Source organism: Lepidochelys kempii, chromosome 3 (genome assembly GCF_965140285.1).
Source record: "Lepidochelys kempii isolate rLepKem1 chromosome 3, rLepKem1.hap1, whole genome shotgun sequence".
NCBI classification, from domain to species: domain Eukaryota; kingdom Metazoa; phylum Chordata; order Testudines; family Cheloniidae; genus Lepidochelys; species Lepidochelys kempii.
In genome coordinates, this window is record NC_136382.1 from 16,496,249 (window position 1) to 16,513,295 (window position 17,047).

At 45.0% G+C, this 17,047-nt stretch overlaps 1 protein-coding gene across 1 annotated transcript in view; it reads right to left on the reverse strand.

Moving 5' to 3' along the window:
- Positions 1-17,047, reverse strand: part of LOC140908522 (24-hydroxycholesterol 7-alpha-hydroxylase) — a 53,574-nt gene that overhangs the window by 17,014 nt on the left and 19,513 nt on the right. The window contains exons 2-6 of the mRNA XM_073335798.2: positions 15,411-15,546; positions 12,364-12,538; positions 8,788-8,937; positions 7,847-7,940; positions 7,161-7,259 (exon numbers count right to left, since the gene is read on the reverse strand). Coding sequence (XP_073191899.1) covers positions 7,161-7,259; positions 7,847-7,940; positions 8,788-8,937; positions 12,364-12,538; positions 15,411-15,546 — 654 coding nt within the window. The remainder of the gene's footprint in view (positions 1-7,160; positions 7,260-7,846; positions 7,941-8,787; positions 8,938-12,363; positions 12,539-15,410; positions 15,547-17,047) is intronic.

Below are 17,047 nucleotides of genomic sequence, written 5' to 3' on the forward strand. Positions count from 1 at the left end.
TGATCTAGGTATACTTAGGGGGATGGGACTCAACCTCTCGAGGTCTCATCCAGCCCTACGCCTACGATTCTAAGTCACAAAGCTCAAGTCCAGATCCAAACCACCCTAAGTTTTAAGGGGTATTTGGAGTGGGCCCCTCCCTCACGGAAAGCAGATGAGGATGACACTGTAGAACAATGTGACTTCTATTGATTCACAATGGACATGGAAAGTATGTGAAGGAGTTTCGAAAACTGCTAAGTGGTCTGAGAGATTGCCAGAGGCCCTGGGATAATGAACCTGAGTCTCATCCCACTTACACCTTTGTCAGTCGGAAGTGGCTACTAAAGTCAGTGGAAAGCCAGTGCAAGAGAGTCAGGTGATTAGCGAGAATATAATGCTGAAATGCATTTGCAAACCAATGAACTGCAATTCAAGTTTTAAATGCAGGGAAGGGCAAAACACAGGCGCACGTGTCTCCTGTTGAAAAGCTTTACTTGTACAAAATGAATGTTTGTGCACAATTACCCAATTCCTTTTGTGGGTGTGTGATGACATGGGGTCACAGCGGTGTACCCCCTTTCAGTTAGGAGTGGCACCACACTTCCCTTCACCCAGCTTATAAACAAGCCCACACAAATCTTTTTATCAAAGAGCACACCCTTTTCAAGGGTCGTACTTATTATTAACAAGAGCCATCAGCCTACGTAGGCGCTCACTCAGGCTATGTCTGCACTACCACTGATGTTGGTATGACTTACGTCACTCAGGGGTGGGAATAAGCCACCCCTCTGAGTGATGTAAGTTACTCCGACCTAAGCGACAGTGTGGACAGCGCTATATCAGCAGGAGAGCTTCTCCTGCTGACGTAGCTATTGCCGCTCATTGGGGATGGATTAATTAAGCCAATGGGAGAGCTCTCTCCCAACAGCTTAACGCAGCTAGACTAGGGAGCTTAAAGAGGTGCAGCTGCATCGGTGTAGATGCTCCACTGTAAGCTCTCTAGTCTAGCCAGAGCCACAAATACACCTGGGGACAGTCATCATCGCAGGCCTAGTCCAACTAGTGATCTCTGTTTCCTTCCTTCATGAGAGACTTCTTTCCTGCATCTGTAGCCAGCCTGTTTGTGGAACCCTTCCCAGTTCCTTCTCTAGGGGTAAGTCTACACTACAAAATTAAGTCGACCTAAGTTATGTCAACGTACACCCACCGCAGTAATTAACCCTTTTGCATATCCACACTGTGCTATTTGGGTCAGTGGTGTGCATCCTCCCCACGAGCGATTGCACCGATTTAACTGTCAGTGTGGGGCATTGTGGGTTGGCTTCTGAAAGGCAGCAACAGTTGATGTAAGTGTCTACGCTGACACTGTGTTGACCTAGCTATACTGACCTACGCACTACGCCTCTCGAGGAGGTGGAGTTAAGTCGATATAGTGGGCGAGTTACATCGGTGGATGCTGCATTGTAGTGTAGATGCTTACAGAGTTAGGTCAACATTAAATGCTTTATGTCAATCTAACACTGTAGAGTAGACTAGGCCTAGATTATTCCTTTTCAGTCTTTCCCTAAGCTCTTCTCCTTGGAGTGTGGCTGCATTAATTTAGCCTCTCACTCTCTCCCCTTAAACGGCTCTCTTCTCTGGAGTTGGGTCATGTTAATCAAATTGTCTTGTACACAGCTCTCTTCCCTGCAGCTGAGTTGTGGGATAGTCTATTGTATTGTTAAAGAAGTATGGGCCGGACTCAGCTGCTCCCTTCTCCTTAATTAGCCTTCAGGGCACTCAGCTGGACAGTGTTTCTCTGCCGATATCCCTGGTGTTTGCCCTGGAGGGAATAGGCAGTATATATGCTAGTGCCCCTCTCCCAGCTCATTCCCCATTGATTGGATGAGAGAGGAATCTTGGCTCACCCTCTCTGCAAAACTCCTGGCCCAGGGTCCTTAAATGTACAGTGATAGAATTTGCTTCCAAGCACGAATCGTTCCTAGGAGCTGTTGTATTAATTTAGATAGAATATATTGGCCAAAGGTGTAAACATAACCCAGTCATTGTACAGCATTAAACAGTGCTAAATAAGGTCCGGGGTTTGGTATATAGAGACCTCAGCCTGCTTAACACCAGGACAAACATGCCATTAAAAAAATTAATGTTTTATTAGAGATACGGAGAAGAAGCAAAAACAGTTCAAGCACTTGAAATGTAAAATATACTGTAAGACTCATTTTAACAACATTTCTCATTCCCTTTAGCTGGAGAGAGTTTTAGGACGAAAAGCCCCCTTTTTGACAGTCTCTTAGATGGTAGGTTTCAGAATAGCAGCCGTGTTAGTCTGTATTCGCAAAAAGAAAAGGAGTACTTGTGGCACCTTAGACACTAACCAATTTATTTGAGCATAAGCTAATAATAATAATAAGGTAATAATTGTCCTTTTGGGTAAAAGCAAAGTAGTTAGTTGGGATGGGCTGGAGCTGCTGTTGAGTTTGATCCTGCTTCATCTCAGCTGGTGTTTAGGATTCAGGTGGAGCTGATAAGGCTGGCAATGTCATCTGGATCCCTCTCGCCGGCCTGGTCTGGTCAGGACACCTCTCAGGATCATGAAGGCCTGGGGTCCCAGGAAACAGTGGGGGTGGCAGCCATGATGGTGAAGCTCACTCCAACAGTCTGCATCTGTTCTTACATCTTCTTTCTCCCCCCAAAGCCTTTCTTTAAGGACCAAAAGGCAGCGATGGCTGAAATAGCCCATCCCCTCATTATTTTGTCCACCAGTTAGGCCCAATATCCAACACAGAAATTTTGGTTCATTAATTTCCAGTTCCACACCTTCTGTTTTCACCAAGGTGGACTTCAGCATAATCTTTGAATCATATCAGCGTGGCCTTTTTTCATCTGGACTAATTTAGTCTGGTTCTTTTGCACCTGCCTATAACATACATTATTGAAAGCAATTTGACCTACTTTCCACCAACATTTTTTTAGGTTATTGTAACAGCTTATGAACTTTCATACACATTTACAATTGAGCCTATACTTATGGTATAGCACTTAGAGGAGAGGAAAGTGATAAGGAACAGTCAGCAAGTCATGCCTGACTAATCTAATTGCCTTCTATGACGAGATAACTGGTTCTGTGGATGAAGGGAAAGCAGTGGACGTGTTGTTCCTTACCTTTAGCAAAGCTTTTGACACTGTCTCCCACAGTATTCTTGCCAGCAAGTTAAAGAAGTATGGGCCGGATGAATGGACTATAAGGTGGATAGAAAGCTGGCTAGATTGTCGGGCTCAACGGGTAGTGATCAATGGCTCCATGTCTAGTTGGCAGCCAGTATCAAGTGGAGTGCCCCAAGGGTTGGTCCTGGGGCCGGTTTTGTTCAATATCTTCATAAATTATCTGGAGGATGGTGTGGATTGCACCCTCAGCAAGCCTGCAGATGACACTAAACTGGGAGGAGAGGTAGATACCCTGGAGGGTAGGGATAGGATACAGAGGGACCTAGACAAATTGGAGGATTGGGCCAAAAGAAATCTGATGAGGTTCAACAAGGACAAGTGCAGAGTCCTGCACCTAGGAAGGAAGAATCCAATGCACTGCTACAGACTAGAGACCGAATGGCTCAGCAGCAGTTCTGCAGAAAAGGACCTAGGGATTACAGTGGACGAGAAGCTGGATGAGAGTCACAGTGTGCCCTTGTTGCCAAGAAGGCCAATGGCATTTTGGGATGTATAAGTAGGGGCATTGCCAGCAGATCGAGGGACGTGATCATTCCCCTGTATTCGACACTGGTGAGGCCTCATCTAGAGTACTGTGTCCAGTTTTGGGCCCCACACTACAAGAAGGCTGTGGAAAAATTGGAAAGTCCAGCGGAGGGCAACAAAAATGATTAGGGGACTGGAACACATGACTTATGAGGAGTGGCTGAGGGAACTGGGGATGTTTAGTCTACGGAAGAGAAGAATGAGGGGAGATTTGATAGCTGCTTTCAACTACCTGAAAGGGGGTTCCAAAGAGGATGGCTCTAGACTGTTCTCAGTGGTAGCAGATGACAGAACGAGGAGTAATGGTCTGAAGTTGCAGTGAGGGAGGTGTAGGTTGGATATTAGGAAAAACTTTTTCACTAGGAGGGTGGTGAAACACTGGAATGCGTTACTTAGGGAGGTGGTGGAATCTCCTTCTTTAGAAGTTTTTAAGGTCAGGCTTGACAAAGCCCTGGCTGGGATGATTTAATTGGGGATCGGTCCTGCTTTGAGCAGGGGGTTAGACTCGATGACCTCCTGAGGTCCCTTCCAACCCTGATATTCTATGATTCTATGGTAAATTTGTAGGTCCAATTATCACAACAGACTGCTTTCTCTCCATGTCCCCCTTAGGTCCATATTTTATATATATTAGTTGCAGCATTTCCAAGGAACTGCTTCAATACAGACTGGAGTGGAGGAGGATGCAAAGAGCCCACCCCATAGAGATGGGACCAAAGGTAGAAGAAGATAGAGAGGTAGACCCTTTCAAACCCTTAAAAGGCAATGCTACCTGTGCCTTTAAGTGGCAGACTACCCCATCACTGGGTGTAAATGCATTTTGTGGGAACAATGTTGTACCCAGCTGTGAAAATCTGCCCCGTATGTCTAATAAAAGGTCAGATAAGAAGCTGACAAAAGATTAAGGGCTGGATTGTGAACTCTTGTTGCCATTGTTGACGAGTTACTAACCTGAGTAATCCCAATGATTTCCATGGGTCTACTTGGTTGGGTGAGTAACCCTAACAGTGGGAGTAAGAGAGCTCACAGTCTGAGTAAAATTCAGTCTCCTCCTCTGCTGAATACTTGCACGTTCCTCTTAAATGAGCCTTTTCCTGTTTCTACTTTAAACTATAAAAAGGAGTGTGAAATATACAGTGCCTACATTCACTCTAATTTCAGATACCCAGGCATTAAAATGAATTAGTATGCCATTTGCTTTGCATGCAATTAGGTTTCAGCCACATAAATGGAAAAATGAGGTATCAAATTCCCACTAATGCTTATAAGATAGATAAGCCTAATAACTTAATAAGTAAGACCCCTGTATAGCACAAAAGCTTGTCTTTCTCACCAACAGAAGTTGCTCCCATAAAAGATACTACTTTACCCACCTTGTCTCTCTAATACAGGAGCAGGGCCGTGGCTCGTTGGGGGAGGGAGGAGATGGACACGGATGGGGTAAGGGGCCATAGCTGGGCGTGGGTCTGGGGCCGGGAACGGAGCCACAGTCAGCAGCCAAGGCTGGGGGCTGGTGCAGGGCTGGGAGTGGAGCTACACTGAGGCTGGGGCCGGGACCAGGTGCAGAGTTGGCAGCTGGGGACGCAACTGGGGCGGGACCAGAGCAGAGCTGGAGGCGGAGAGGAGCTAGGTGGCACTCCCTGCCCGTGCCCTGTGGGGACAGGCCTGGGCCCCATCGTGCCCCACTGGACATTCTTCCACGCCCCCCTGGGGGGAGCATCCCATACTTCGGGGACCTCTGCTCTAATATCCTAGGACTGACATCTCTAAAATAATACTGCATATAATAATCTGCAGAGCATTACTCTAGTAAGTCATATCAGTATGGCAGTGTCATCAAAGAAATGTTTTAATTACCTGCAAAACAAAGTGAATTTGTGGACATGAAGTTTTAACTGATTATGCATGAAGTAGTTTATACTTTATGAGAAGGTGAAAATTCCCTGAAGTAATATGAAATCAAAAGCAGAGCTACTTCAAAACTAGAAGTATCTCTTCCCTTGCTGATTAAGCAGAAAGTCTGGTCTATATACAGATTTTGTACAGGTATCTATCTCAGTTGGAGGTGAGATTTATTTACTGATATAGTTAAACCAGAATAGCCCTGAGGATGGAGGCAGTTATACTAGTAAAAAAAAGTGCCTTATAATAGTATGGCTTATTCCTCTTACAGGAAGAGGAATGTCCGTATAAAGCACTTTTATACAGATATAAGTGCATCTATGGCAGGGTGGAGTGTACCAGTATAACTATACCAGTCTAGTTAAAGTGGTACAACTCTAGTGTGGACAAGGCCTAAAAATCCCATCTGAAGAGCTTACTCACAATAAGGCAGTTTTTAATAAGTCTATAGGATGTTGGTCCCAGGATACTAGAGAGGCAAGGTGGGTGAGGTAATATTTTTTATTGGACCAACTTCTGTTGGTGGAAGATACAAACTTTCAAGCTACAAAGAGCTCTTCTTCAGGCATGGGGGAAGGAAATCACAGCATCTGAGCTAAATATAAGGTGGGACAGATTGTTAAGCATAAGGGGTAGTGCATGTTGGAGGTGGTCCCTTGAAATGAAGTGCGAAATTGAGGGCTAGATGTTATGCATAAGGGGTTTGAATTGGACAATTAAGGGTAGCGGGCGGTGTGGTGTGTTACAAAATTGTTTTAATGAGCCATAAAAGCAGCATCCCTGTTGAGTCCATAGTTTTTGGTGTCTTGCAGAGTTATGAATTTAAGTTCCTAGGCTCACCTTTTGAAGGTGTGTGGTGGGGTGTACAACCCCCACACTGGTGAGAAAATGGTTAAGGAGCAGCTCTGGGCCCAGAAAGCGTCACAATGAAGGCTGAGCTCAAAAGGGAGCAGCTTAGCTCAGTCAGGGTGGATGGAGCAGGGGAGCAGTTGTGTGTTTCAGGCTCCTACTGAGAACCCGCCAAGGCCCCATGCAGCGGGACCCAGGCCTCAACACCAGACCACCTGAGGCCTTTCAATTGGAGAGGTTGATGATGAAGAGATGCAATTGCAAGAGCAAGACCGATTGAACCACGGACAGAGAGGGCTCTAGGGAGGACTCAGCGGCTCCCAGTGATGCCAACAGAGAAACAGAAGCCAGGGTAGGAAGTGGCCCAAGGAGCACCCTAACCCCTAGGCCAAACATTTTGAATTATTGTTTCACTGGGCCCTGGATTGGAACCTGGTGGAGCAGGGGTGGCCTGGGTTCCCCTACCCCTGGCTATTGATGCTCGCCACTGGGCAGCATAACCCAGAGTACTGCCACCAGGCAGTGCTGCCAGGACTGATACTGAACTACCCCCTACCCCACAACAAGGTGTTGTGCAGGTTTCCTTTGAGGACAAGTATTGAAAAAAAAAATCAGATATGGAGTTATCTGGTCCAATCAAAGAGGAAAGAAAGTGTTCCTGCAGCCATCATACTTACAGGCATAGCATTTGCTTGCGAGGCCCAGAGCAATAAGAGAGCATAATTGGGAGCTAAATGTTTTCCATGCAAGTTATCCAGGAGATGCTGCAGCAGTGTCTGTTATAAGTAAAAGCATAAATATACACACACACATTAGTGTCTTAGGGTACGATTTTCTAAAAATTGGGTAGATGCTTCCACCTCTGCAGAGCCACACTTGGGCAGAAGGGGGCACTACAGGGCAGGTATTCTCTTTGCCATAAGGCCTAGAGTAAGGTTGCTAGATCCTCTGAAGCCTGGCTTCCCCACATGGATAATCCTACTTCCTAAAGTTTGAGATTTTTTTCAGGGCAATTCCTCTGTGTGTCCCCCAAACTGCTCTGAGGCCCACTTTTGCTTCATCCAAAGTGGATTCCCACACTCCTTTGTCTCAACCCCCTAGTAGTCAGGGCTCATCCCTCCATAACACAGTATCTTTAAGAGTCTGGGCTTTCCCCAGTTTCCAAGGGGTCCTGTGCAGTGTAGCAGACCTAACACTCATGACAAGCATGGAATAGTCATCTTATGTCGCCCTGTTTCCCACAATCCAGGCATACAGTTGGGCAGACTCCATACCACTTTCCCTTTCTGTCTCTGGGGTGGATGAAGGAAAAGCAAGGCTTCTGAGGTAGTAAGTTGTGGGGAAATGGAACACACAGATTTACCTTGGAATTGCTCTCTGACGGATTGGCTCTCTCAGCGTCTGCTACCACTTTTTCTAACACTTTTAGAAGCCATTTTTTGGATTTAGACCACTTTCTGTGAAGGAAAAAAAAATAGGAATGATTTGAAATGCATTTGGGGAAACAATTCAGGCAGCACAGCGCAACATCACTTTCACGGAAGAGGACTCCTCGCTTTCTCTCCAAGGCTTCTCCGAGCACCTCGGCACTCTTTCTTTGAGGGACAGATGTACCAAGCTGATTTTTCAGTACTGTTGAGTCAACATCAGCAGCGGCTGCTCAGCAACTCTGAAACCCACAATAGCTAAACACATGATCTGATGGCTAGAAGAGAGACCTGACACTCAGCACTTTTAGATTTTCCTGCCAGCTCTGCTACTGGTTTCCTGTGTGACCTTGGACAGGTTACTTAGGCCAAATTTTTCCAAAAGTAACCATTAACTTTGGGTGTCTCAGTCATTGGGTGTCCAATCTGAGAAAACAAGGTCTGATTTTCAGAGCTACTGAGCACTCACAGCTCTCATCTGAAGGCAATGAGGTCTGTGGGTGCTTACAACTAAAAATAAGGCCCAAGATGCCTCAGGTTGGGCACAAAATACTGAAGTGCTGGCCCAAGAGAATAAAATGACAGGATGGGACATCTTTTACAAAACCAGCACATAGGACCTGATTCTCCTCATGCAGTGGTGTAATTCCATTGACTTTAGTGGAGTTATCCAAGTTTTACACCAATATACGTTAGAGGAGAATCAGGAGCCTAATTTTTAATGGACAAAATTTAAAGCCCAACTAACACTGCATATGACCAAGATGGAGTCAAAGGCAGAACATTGGTTTCCGAGGAAATGCTGCTAGGGTTACCAGGATAAGATACTTCTAATAGGTTTGCAAGACTTGCCCCATTCCCCCACCCGCTCCGTTACCTCATAAAATACTCAGGCATCTGGGACCCATATTCAAAATCCTCATCATACTTCTGAAAATGCTCTTCAAACTCCTTGATGTCACTCTTGTTTGTTGGACAGACGTCTTTTCCAAATAAGATATTTACGGTTGCTGGATACATGACAGATCTGTAACAGAAGCACTGCAGCATTAGGCCAATGGGAAGCTGTTCTAGCATCTTGCCAGGCCTGTTTGATTACCAACAGAAAAATAACTCTTTGGGCCTAACAGTCGAACCTTAACTCATGCTGGGATGAAATTCTCCCCTGTGTAGAGGGGCCAGCAGGACTTAAGCCCTCAACACAGAGTTTAAGTGGGACCTATGTGATGAATAGCCCTTGCACAAGCCCTCAGCTTGTGGTCAAATTTTACCAGTTAGTGAGCACTTACTCTACCAAGTAGCTGCAGGATGGCCCTGTCCTTTGGAATACCCTCTCCCCACCCCCATTATCCATCAGTCTGATTCCAAATGAGCTTCCATGCTAGGACTTCCCCAGTCGGTGGCTGCACCAGAATCCCTTCTCCTGGGTGATACCCACAGCTAGGGCTTAGAAATGTAGCCCCATCCTGAGTCCTGCTGGGCTAGGGGACGCTTCCCTCCCCCTCTCTGCCTCCCTCCCAGCCTGCTCATTTGTCTCCTTCCCCCTGCACACATCCCCAGCAGATTTCACTGGGGGTCATTAGATCTATAAATTCCTAACATCTTCTCCTGAGCTCCAGCTACTGTTTAATGACTATTAGAGACAGGGATGGTTTCATTTAGTTTGCCTTTCTAAGTATCATAAGCTACATTTCTCCTGCTGTCTCTCTAGAGCCATCTGCTGGCTCAATGCATTTCAGCTCCAGGTCAGCTATATAAACATTTTTCAACCAGTGTGTATTTCAGTTTTTTCAGCCCCCATTTTATAACCAACCAATACCAAACAAAAGGCACATAATAAAAGTGTACAACACAAGATTTATTAGATTCCCCTTTCTGTAGTTGATTATCTTAGTTATGACGTGTCAAGGTTCCTTCCCCACTCTGAACTCTAAGGTACAGATGTGGGGACCTGCATGCAAGACCCCCCAAGCTTATTCTTACCAGCTTAGGTTAAAACTTTCCCAAGGTACAAACTTTGCCTTGTCCTTGAACTGTATGCTGCCACCACCAAGCGTTTTAAACAAAGAACAGGGAAAGAGCCCACTTGAAGACATCTTCCCCCAAAATATCCCCCCAAGCCCTACACCCCCTTTTCTGAGGAACGCTTGATAATAATCCTCATCAATTTGTACAGGTGAACCACAGACCCAAACCCTTGGATCTTAAGAACAATGAAAAATCAATCAGGTTCTTAAAAGAAGAATTTTAATTAAAGAAAAGGTAAAAGAATCACCTCTGTAAAATCAGGATGGTAAATACCTTACAGGGTAATCAGATTCAAAACATAGAGAATCCCTCTAGGCAAAACCTTAAGTTACAAAAGACACAAAAACAGGAATATACATTCCATCCAGCACAGCTTATTTTACCAGCCATTAAACAAAAGAAAATCTAATGCATTTTCTAGCTAGGTTTCAGAGTAGTAGCCGTGTTAGTCTGTATTCGCAAAAAGAAAAGGAGTACTTGTGGCACCTTAGAGACTAACAAATTTATTTGAGCATAAGCTTTCGTGAGCTACAGCTCCTCAAATAAATTTGTTAGTCTTTAAGGTGCCACAAATACTCCTTTTCTATTTTCTAGCTAGATTACTTATAGATTACTTACTAACTTAACAGGAGTTGTAAGGCTTCATTCCTGATCTGTTCCCAGCAAAAACATCACACAGATAGACCAAACCCTTTCTTCCCCACCCCCCCTCCAGATTTGAAAGAATCTTGTCCCCCCATTGGCCATTTTGGGTCAGGTGCCTGCAGGGTTACCTTAGCTTCTTAATCCTTTACAGGTGAAAGGGTTTTGCCTCTGGCCAGGAGGGATTTTATAGCACTGTATACAGAAAAGTGGTTACCCTTCCCTTTATATTTATGACATGACCTAATTGGCTTGTTAAGTTTTATGATAGGTCTGCACTGCACACCACTGGCAGGGGTGGGTATGTGTAGTTATAAGCCTGAGTGAAAAACAAGCCATTGCCACACTGCAGTGAGTAGCTACACACACCAGTGAAAGGCTCTGGAAGAGGGGAGGCAGTGGGGAAATGCCTTTCCACACAGCTTCCTCTCTGCCAGAGTCTTTCCCTGCTGGCAGAATCTTTCCCTGAAACGGGGAAAGGCCCTGGCAGCTGCCTGTGGTGGGGAAAAGGAGGCAATGGTGGGCAGATCCCAGAGCTTTCCCCCCACTGCCAGAGTCTTTCCCTGCTGCCTTCCCCATGCCAGAGCCTTTCCCCACTGCTGGAGCCTTTCCCTGGTGCTAAAAATAGGATACATAGCCACAGGGCTCAGGCATGTCTTTACTCATCTAAGCAGTGCTTCACCATCCATACAGCTATTTATACCCATGCTGGGGTGGAGGGAAGGAGAGCTGTACTCTACATGCCTCTCTAAGATTTGTGCAGAGCAGATGTACCTTGTGATAAATGGCATTGGATCTACAACAACTGAATGCCTCACCTTACAAATATGGTTCAGCTTCATTTCCACATAATCACAGGCCTACCAAAGTGTATATGAGCCGCACAACTGGGAAAAAGCGCTATGTTATCAACAGGTGAGAAGTGTACAGGTCTGCCCAGGCAAATATGGAATGAACTTCCCCAAGAATTGAGGTTCATCATAAACCTCATCACTTTCCACTCTGAGTGCAAGGTGCATTTCTTTTACCTTGCCTTCTCTAGTATAGCAACAGGTATATTTATATGAAAAAAAATAAAACCTCCCTCCCTACCAAAAAGACATTCCACTGCACACGCTTCTCCCTTGGGGAGAGGATGAGAGAACAAACACACATGACACATGTTAGTCATGTTGCTTAATGCACTATAAGAAGGTGCTTAGATACTGTGGTCATGAGTGCGGCATAAAAGTCTGTACAGAATATTAGATTGTCAGCCAGGTACTTCTTGCACACCTGGCATGAAATCCTGGCTCCACTGAAATCAATGGCAGAACTCTCATTGACCTCACTGGGGACAGGGTTTCACCCCGGATTTTTATGGGAATTGTTTAGTTCTGCCAAGGGGTGCATGAGCCAGTGCTTGCCAATATAACTTGAGAAACTTCCTAGACATGTGAATCCTTGACCTGGGGTCCCCTTGGCAAATACCTTGGTAAGTAGAGGAGGCTGTGCTTACCTTTTTTCAAAACTTGTAACAGACTTTTCTCCATGGCAGCCAGTCCCAGCCTCCACCCTCTCCAGACGCAAGGACTTTATGAGCTGCACCAGCCAGCTCTAAGTCACTGGGCACAGTGAGGCAATGAACGGCTTGCTCTGCATTCCTGGAGGAGTTTTTTTCTGGGATCCCACAGCCTGATCTCCACCTGCAGACTTTATAATACTGTCACTGCTGCAGCTACTATTTATTTAGCAAAAAACATGGACATCTGTTCAATAGAGCACGATTATAAAAGTCACATACCTTATTAGATCACTGAGATTCTCCGTTCCTGCTATGCCCAAGTAGTCCATGTGCTCATGTAATTCTTGACACAGAGTCCGAGCAAAAAGGTACAGGCGAGAGGTACCCATTTTTCCTTTCATCATGCTATAGAGTCTGCTATGGTTCAGATAAAAGATTTCTGCAGGAACTGAAGCTTTAAACACAAAAATGAGAGAAGGCGTAAATGTTTTGGAAACTAGCCAAGGTAAATTTTAAATGTAAAAAGTGTCTATTTTGTATATTACTTGTGACACTAGTTTCAGTTTACCGTAATCTTTCTCTCCATGAGTGAAATTCATACCCGTGAAGATTTTATTCCCACAGCCTGCATTTCTGACCTTGTAAAGGGATCAGCAGTGGTTAACACCCAGACCCCACTAAGTTTTGTTTTATTTTGCTCAGTAGGGAACTTCCTCCTTCTGCCCTATAAAGCTTCAGTCTCTTGGAAATAAATATGCCAAACACTTCCCCTGATTTATGTGCCGAGCAATTCCAAAGGCACGTTTTGGAGCTTCATGTTGAGAGCATACAGAATCCCTGCTCCATCACCTGCACTGAGCACCTGCTAGGCTTGCGGGGGAAGGGGGGCTGTGAGGGGGGAGTTCAAGGAGTTACTGTTAATCTATAAAGCTGGAAGTGGTCTGGGATCTAAGTGTTTATTGTTCAACTGTCCCCCTCACTCTCTCCTCCGCAGCAGGTGCCGCTGTGCACTCTGGGAAGCCATTCCCCTTGGTCTCAGCCCATGGGGACAGCAGCGCATTGAGATGAAGCCTGGTGGAGGTACAGGCGTGACACCACCATCACCGGGGCCCAGCTGAGAACAGGCCTGTAGGCATGAGCTCTAGCCAGCAGCCTCACTAAGGTGAGAGTAGTGGCTGAGTGCGGAGAACAGACTCCTGACTGGGTGTGGAGTGACAAGCGTCATTTCTTCATTTTGATAATCTGGTCACTTTATTCAAGCCTTGTATTAAATAGCAGGTGTCATCATAGCAGGTCCCAGGACCCTACATGGAGCACTGTTTCTGTGGTGTGTGTGTGTGAAGGGGGCAGGGGGTGTTAAGCAATGTACGTGCTTTTAAATACTGAGTGGCCCAAAAGGCAGCAAAAAACCCCCCAAACCCTGAAATGTATTATTTGGAAAAGAATCTCATGATTTTGAGGGGCCTGACTCATGATTTTGAAAGCTTGAGGTTGGGAATACTGGGATAGGTGATTAAACACCTGCGCAGGGAAAACTTTGGGAGGACTGTCACTTTGTTCAGTGGCACATTTTTGTTTTATGGCTAGCAAAGGCAGATTGCACAATAAGTATGTGGAGGTGGAAAATGCAGCCTGCAATAGACAGCTGCTGGCTGTACCATCTAAGCCTGGGGATTAGAGCTGCCCTATTTTGGTTCTCATCACTGCAAACATGCACAACATCTCACCTTCTACCAACTCATTTCTCTCTCAACAATGAGAGAACTTACTCCTGTAGTCCACTTTCCATTTACTTAAAGGATGTGTGAATGGGATTTAATGTTGGCATAGCACACCAGCAAAGTGTGTCCTGCATTCTTCTCCACTGTCTGTTCTTCTAAAGAAGAACAGCTTACTATAGCTACCAGCTAACAGTTTCTCCTTTTGCTCAATTGGTAGAAGTCTGTCCTGTGGCTCTGATGCTCTTACAAGCTCCTACCACAAAAAAGCCCTGATACCTGGTTGGGGCTGTTAAGTTTTACTGCCACACAAACAACAATATGGGTTGTAGGTTCAAAAAAAAATCTACTGATGACATGTTCTGGGATCATTATACATGTTCAGGGCCTTGGACAACAAATAGTTACATCTGTGTGTGACAGTTTGGGGAATATGTTGGTGTCAATTTATAAATTTCATTTAGTTTTGCGGGGACCATTTATGATTGTAACCTGCATTGTGGATTAGAATCCCCATTTTGTATATGACCCATTTTTGTGCCCTGGCATGGAGCATCATTTTGAACTGGCATATGTGTAGCTTGCTCCAGATGTATAACAAAGCCAGAGAGGATGGGGTTGGGTAGTGACAGGACGGGTAGTGACATTTCTCAACCTCGGGAGACCTAACACAAGAAGTGTCATCCAGCCAGCTCCAAAGGAATATGGACTTGTTAGTGACTCTTCTCTACTGTACACCCCTGTGAAAAAATGTGTTGTGAATGTGAATTCAGCATGACTGGGGTATGAGCTTTCACACTAGAGGCTCATGACCAAGGCTGATTGTAAGCAAGAAGGGTGCTGTGTGCATGGGGCTGGCCATGGCCAGCACCAAGAGGGAATGGCTGCCAGGGAGACAAGTGAGTCTCCACCTAGCCTGAACACAGATAGACCCTTGGACACCCCTCGGACATAAATGGAGGGGTGAGACCAGCCCAAGGGACAGTTATGTTCAGGTGTTTGTTATTTTGCCTAGATCTTTAACTCTTGTGGGCTGTCCATGAGACAGGTGTGTGTGTGTTGTGTTGTCCATGAGTCAGGTGCATGTGAGAATGAGAGAGAGTGAAAGAGAGATTCCTTGCTTTCATGGTTACATGATTCCTGAAGGGTGCAACTGGAGAAACCAGAACTCATCCAGCCTGGTGGACTCTGGAGGGAACAGATCAAAGCTGCTGGGGTGCTCAGGAGGAATGGGGCACAGGTTCCAGTGTCAAGGTGGTTGGAGTGCAGGGTCCCACTGCCATGAGGAATGTCAGACGTGGGGTCTACACCTCAGGAGTGCCTCTGAGTGTCCCAGAACCAGGAACAGTGATCTATCACTACCCAGATCCAGGAATTTAGTGGCCCATGCAGGTGGATCTCCTCATGATAGACTGGTGTCTATCCAGAGAGCAGGACTGGCCCAGGCTATGACATTGTGTATTGCATTTGCCCCTTAACTTTATGCTTTAATTGTGGATTAAGATATGCATTTGAGACCTGATCCAAAGACCCATGGGCTATGGATCACATCTTTAACCTTGATGGGTGGCTAGATTAGCTTTTCTTTGAAATTGAGATATCCCTTACTTGTGCGCTGGACCGTTTGCTGCACCGCCTGCTCAAAATCTATGTCCTTAGATGTCAAAAATGCTTCAATCCCCTCTTCCTCGGTCACAAAGGTGAATCGGTTTCCCAGGGCAAACACTGTGAATATTGGCCCATACTGCAAAAACAAGGAGGGAGTTAAAAAAATTAATGACTTTATTGCTAAGACATTTTATGGGAGACCATGGCTCTGATCCTGCAACAGGAATTGCACCAATACAACAGAAATGTTGAGAAGATAGGGGGGAAAGAAAATAAAACCAAAGCGGGGGGTAGAGGGATGCAGCTTCACTATCTAAAATCCTTGTTCAGGAGCAAACAGACATGTAAATAAATTAGACTTGAATTCATAGATTTTAAGGTGAGAAGGGACCCTTGTGATCATCTCCTCTGACCAGCGGCATGGCACAAGCCACAGAATTTCACACACTGATTCCTGAACAGACACAAGTGTGGTTCAGCTAGCATATAGCTTCTAGAAAGATACCCAGTCTTGATTTCAAGACTCCAAATGCCAGGAAAACGACGGCATCCTTTGGTAATCTGATCCAATAGTTACTACCCTCACTGGTAAAGAGTTCCATCTTATTTCCAATCTGAATTTTTATAACAAACTTCCAGACATTGGATCTTGTTACGCGTTTGTGCTAGATTAAAGAGCCGCCTAATATCAAATATGTTCTTCTTGTGTAGGTATTTAAAGACTACCTCTTATCAAAGACAAGGTTAAGTTAAATAGATTGAGGTCGTTAAGCCTTTCATTGTTAAGATGTGTTTTCCATCCCACAAATCATTGTTGTAGCTTTTCTCTGAAGTTAGCTTCTCTAACATCTCATATCTACTCAACTCAGAACTCACTACTGGAATCCAAACTCTCCCAACTGTTTGGAAGCTAGAGCATTATTTTTCACCAGTTTTTGGTCTTTGAACTTGATTTAGGCTGTAATTATTGTGTGGTCTGTTCTGCAGAGCGATCTTTGGGAGCATAAGTTTATGATAGGGAGACAGGTGAAATGTTTTAACCAACACACTGACTTCTAGAGAGAAAGGATTGCCCAGTGGTTAGGGCCCTAGTCTAGTACCTGGGAGGACAGAGTTCAATTCCTCATTGTGTCACAGATATCCTGTGTGACCCTGGACAAAACAGTCTCTGTGCCTCAGTTCCCCATCTGTAAAATGGGGATAATAGTTCTCCTCTGCTGGGATGTTGTGAGGATAAATACATTAAAGGATGTGTGGTGACCAGATTACTATGGTAATGGGGACTATAGAAGCACATAAAATAGATTTTGCAAGAGAGCAGTAGCCACATGAATTCAGTGCTTGTGAGATACCAGACAGAGATCAAAGAAGCCCTCACTGTCCATTGGAGTTGGTCATAACATTTTTTTTGACAAAGAGTGGGTGGAAAGTGTAGGGAAGAGACCTCAATATTGATGCAAAATGATATTAGTAAAATTATTATAACTTATTTTTATAATGTTAAGTCATTACAAACATGTCTGTGCCTTTACTGAGTCTTAGGAGATACATATCCTTACTTCATAGGGTGCTTGGAGAAAAGTACCTCACCTGCATATATTTTTGTTTGTTTAATTATATGAAACATCCAAGCTAAG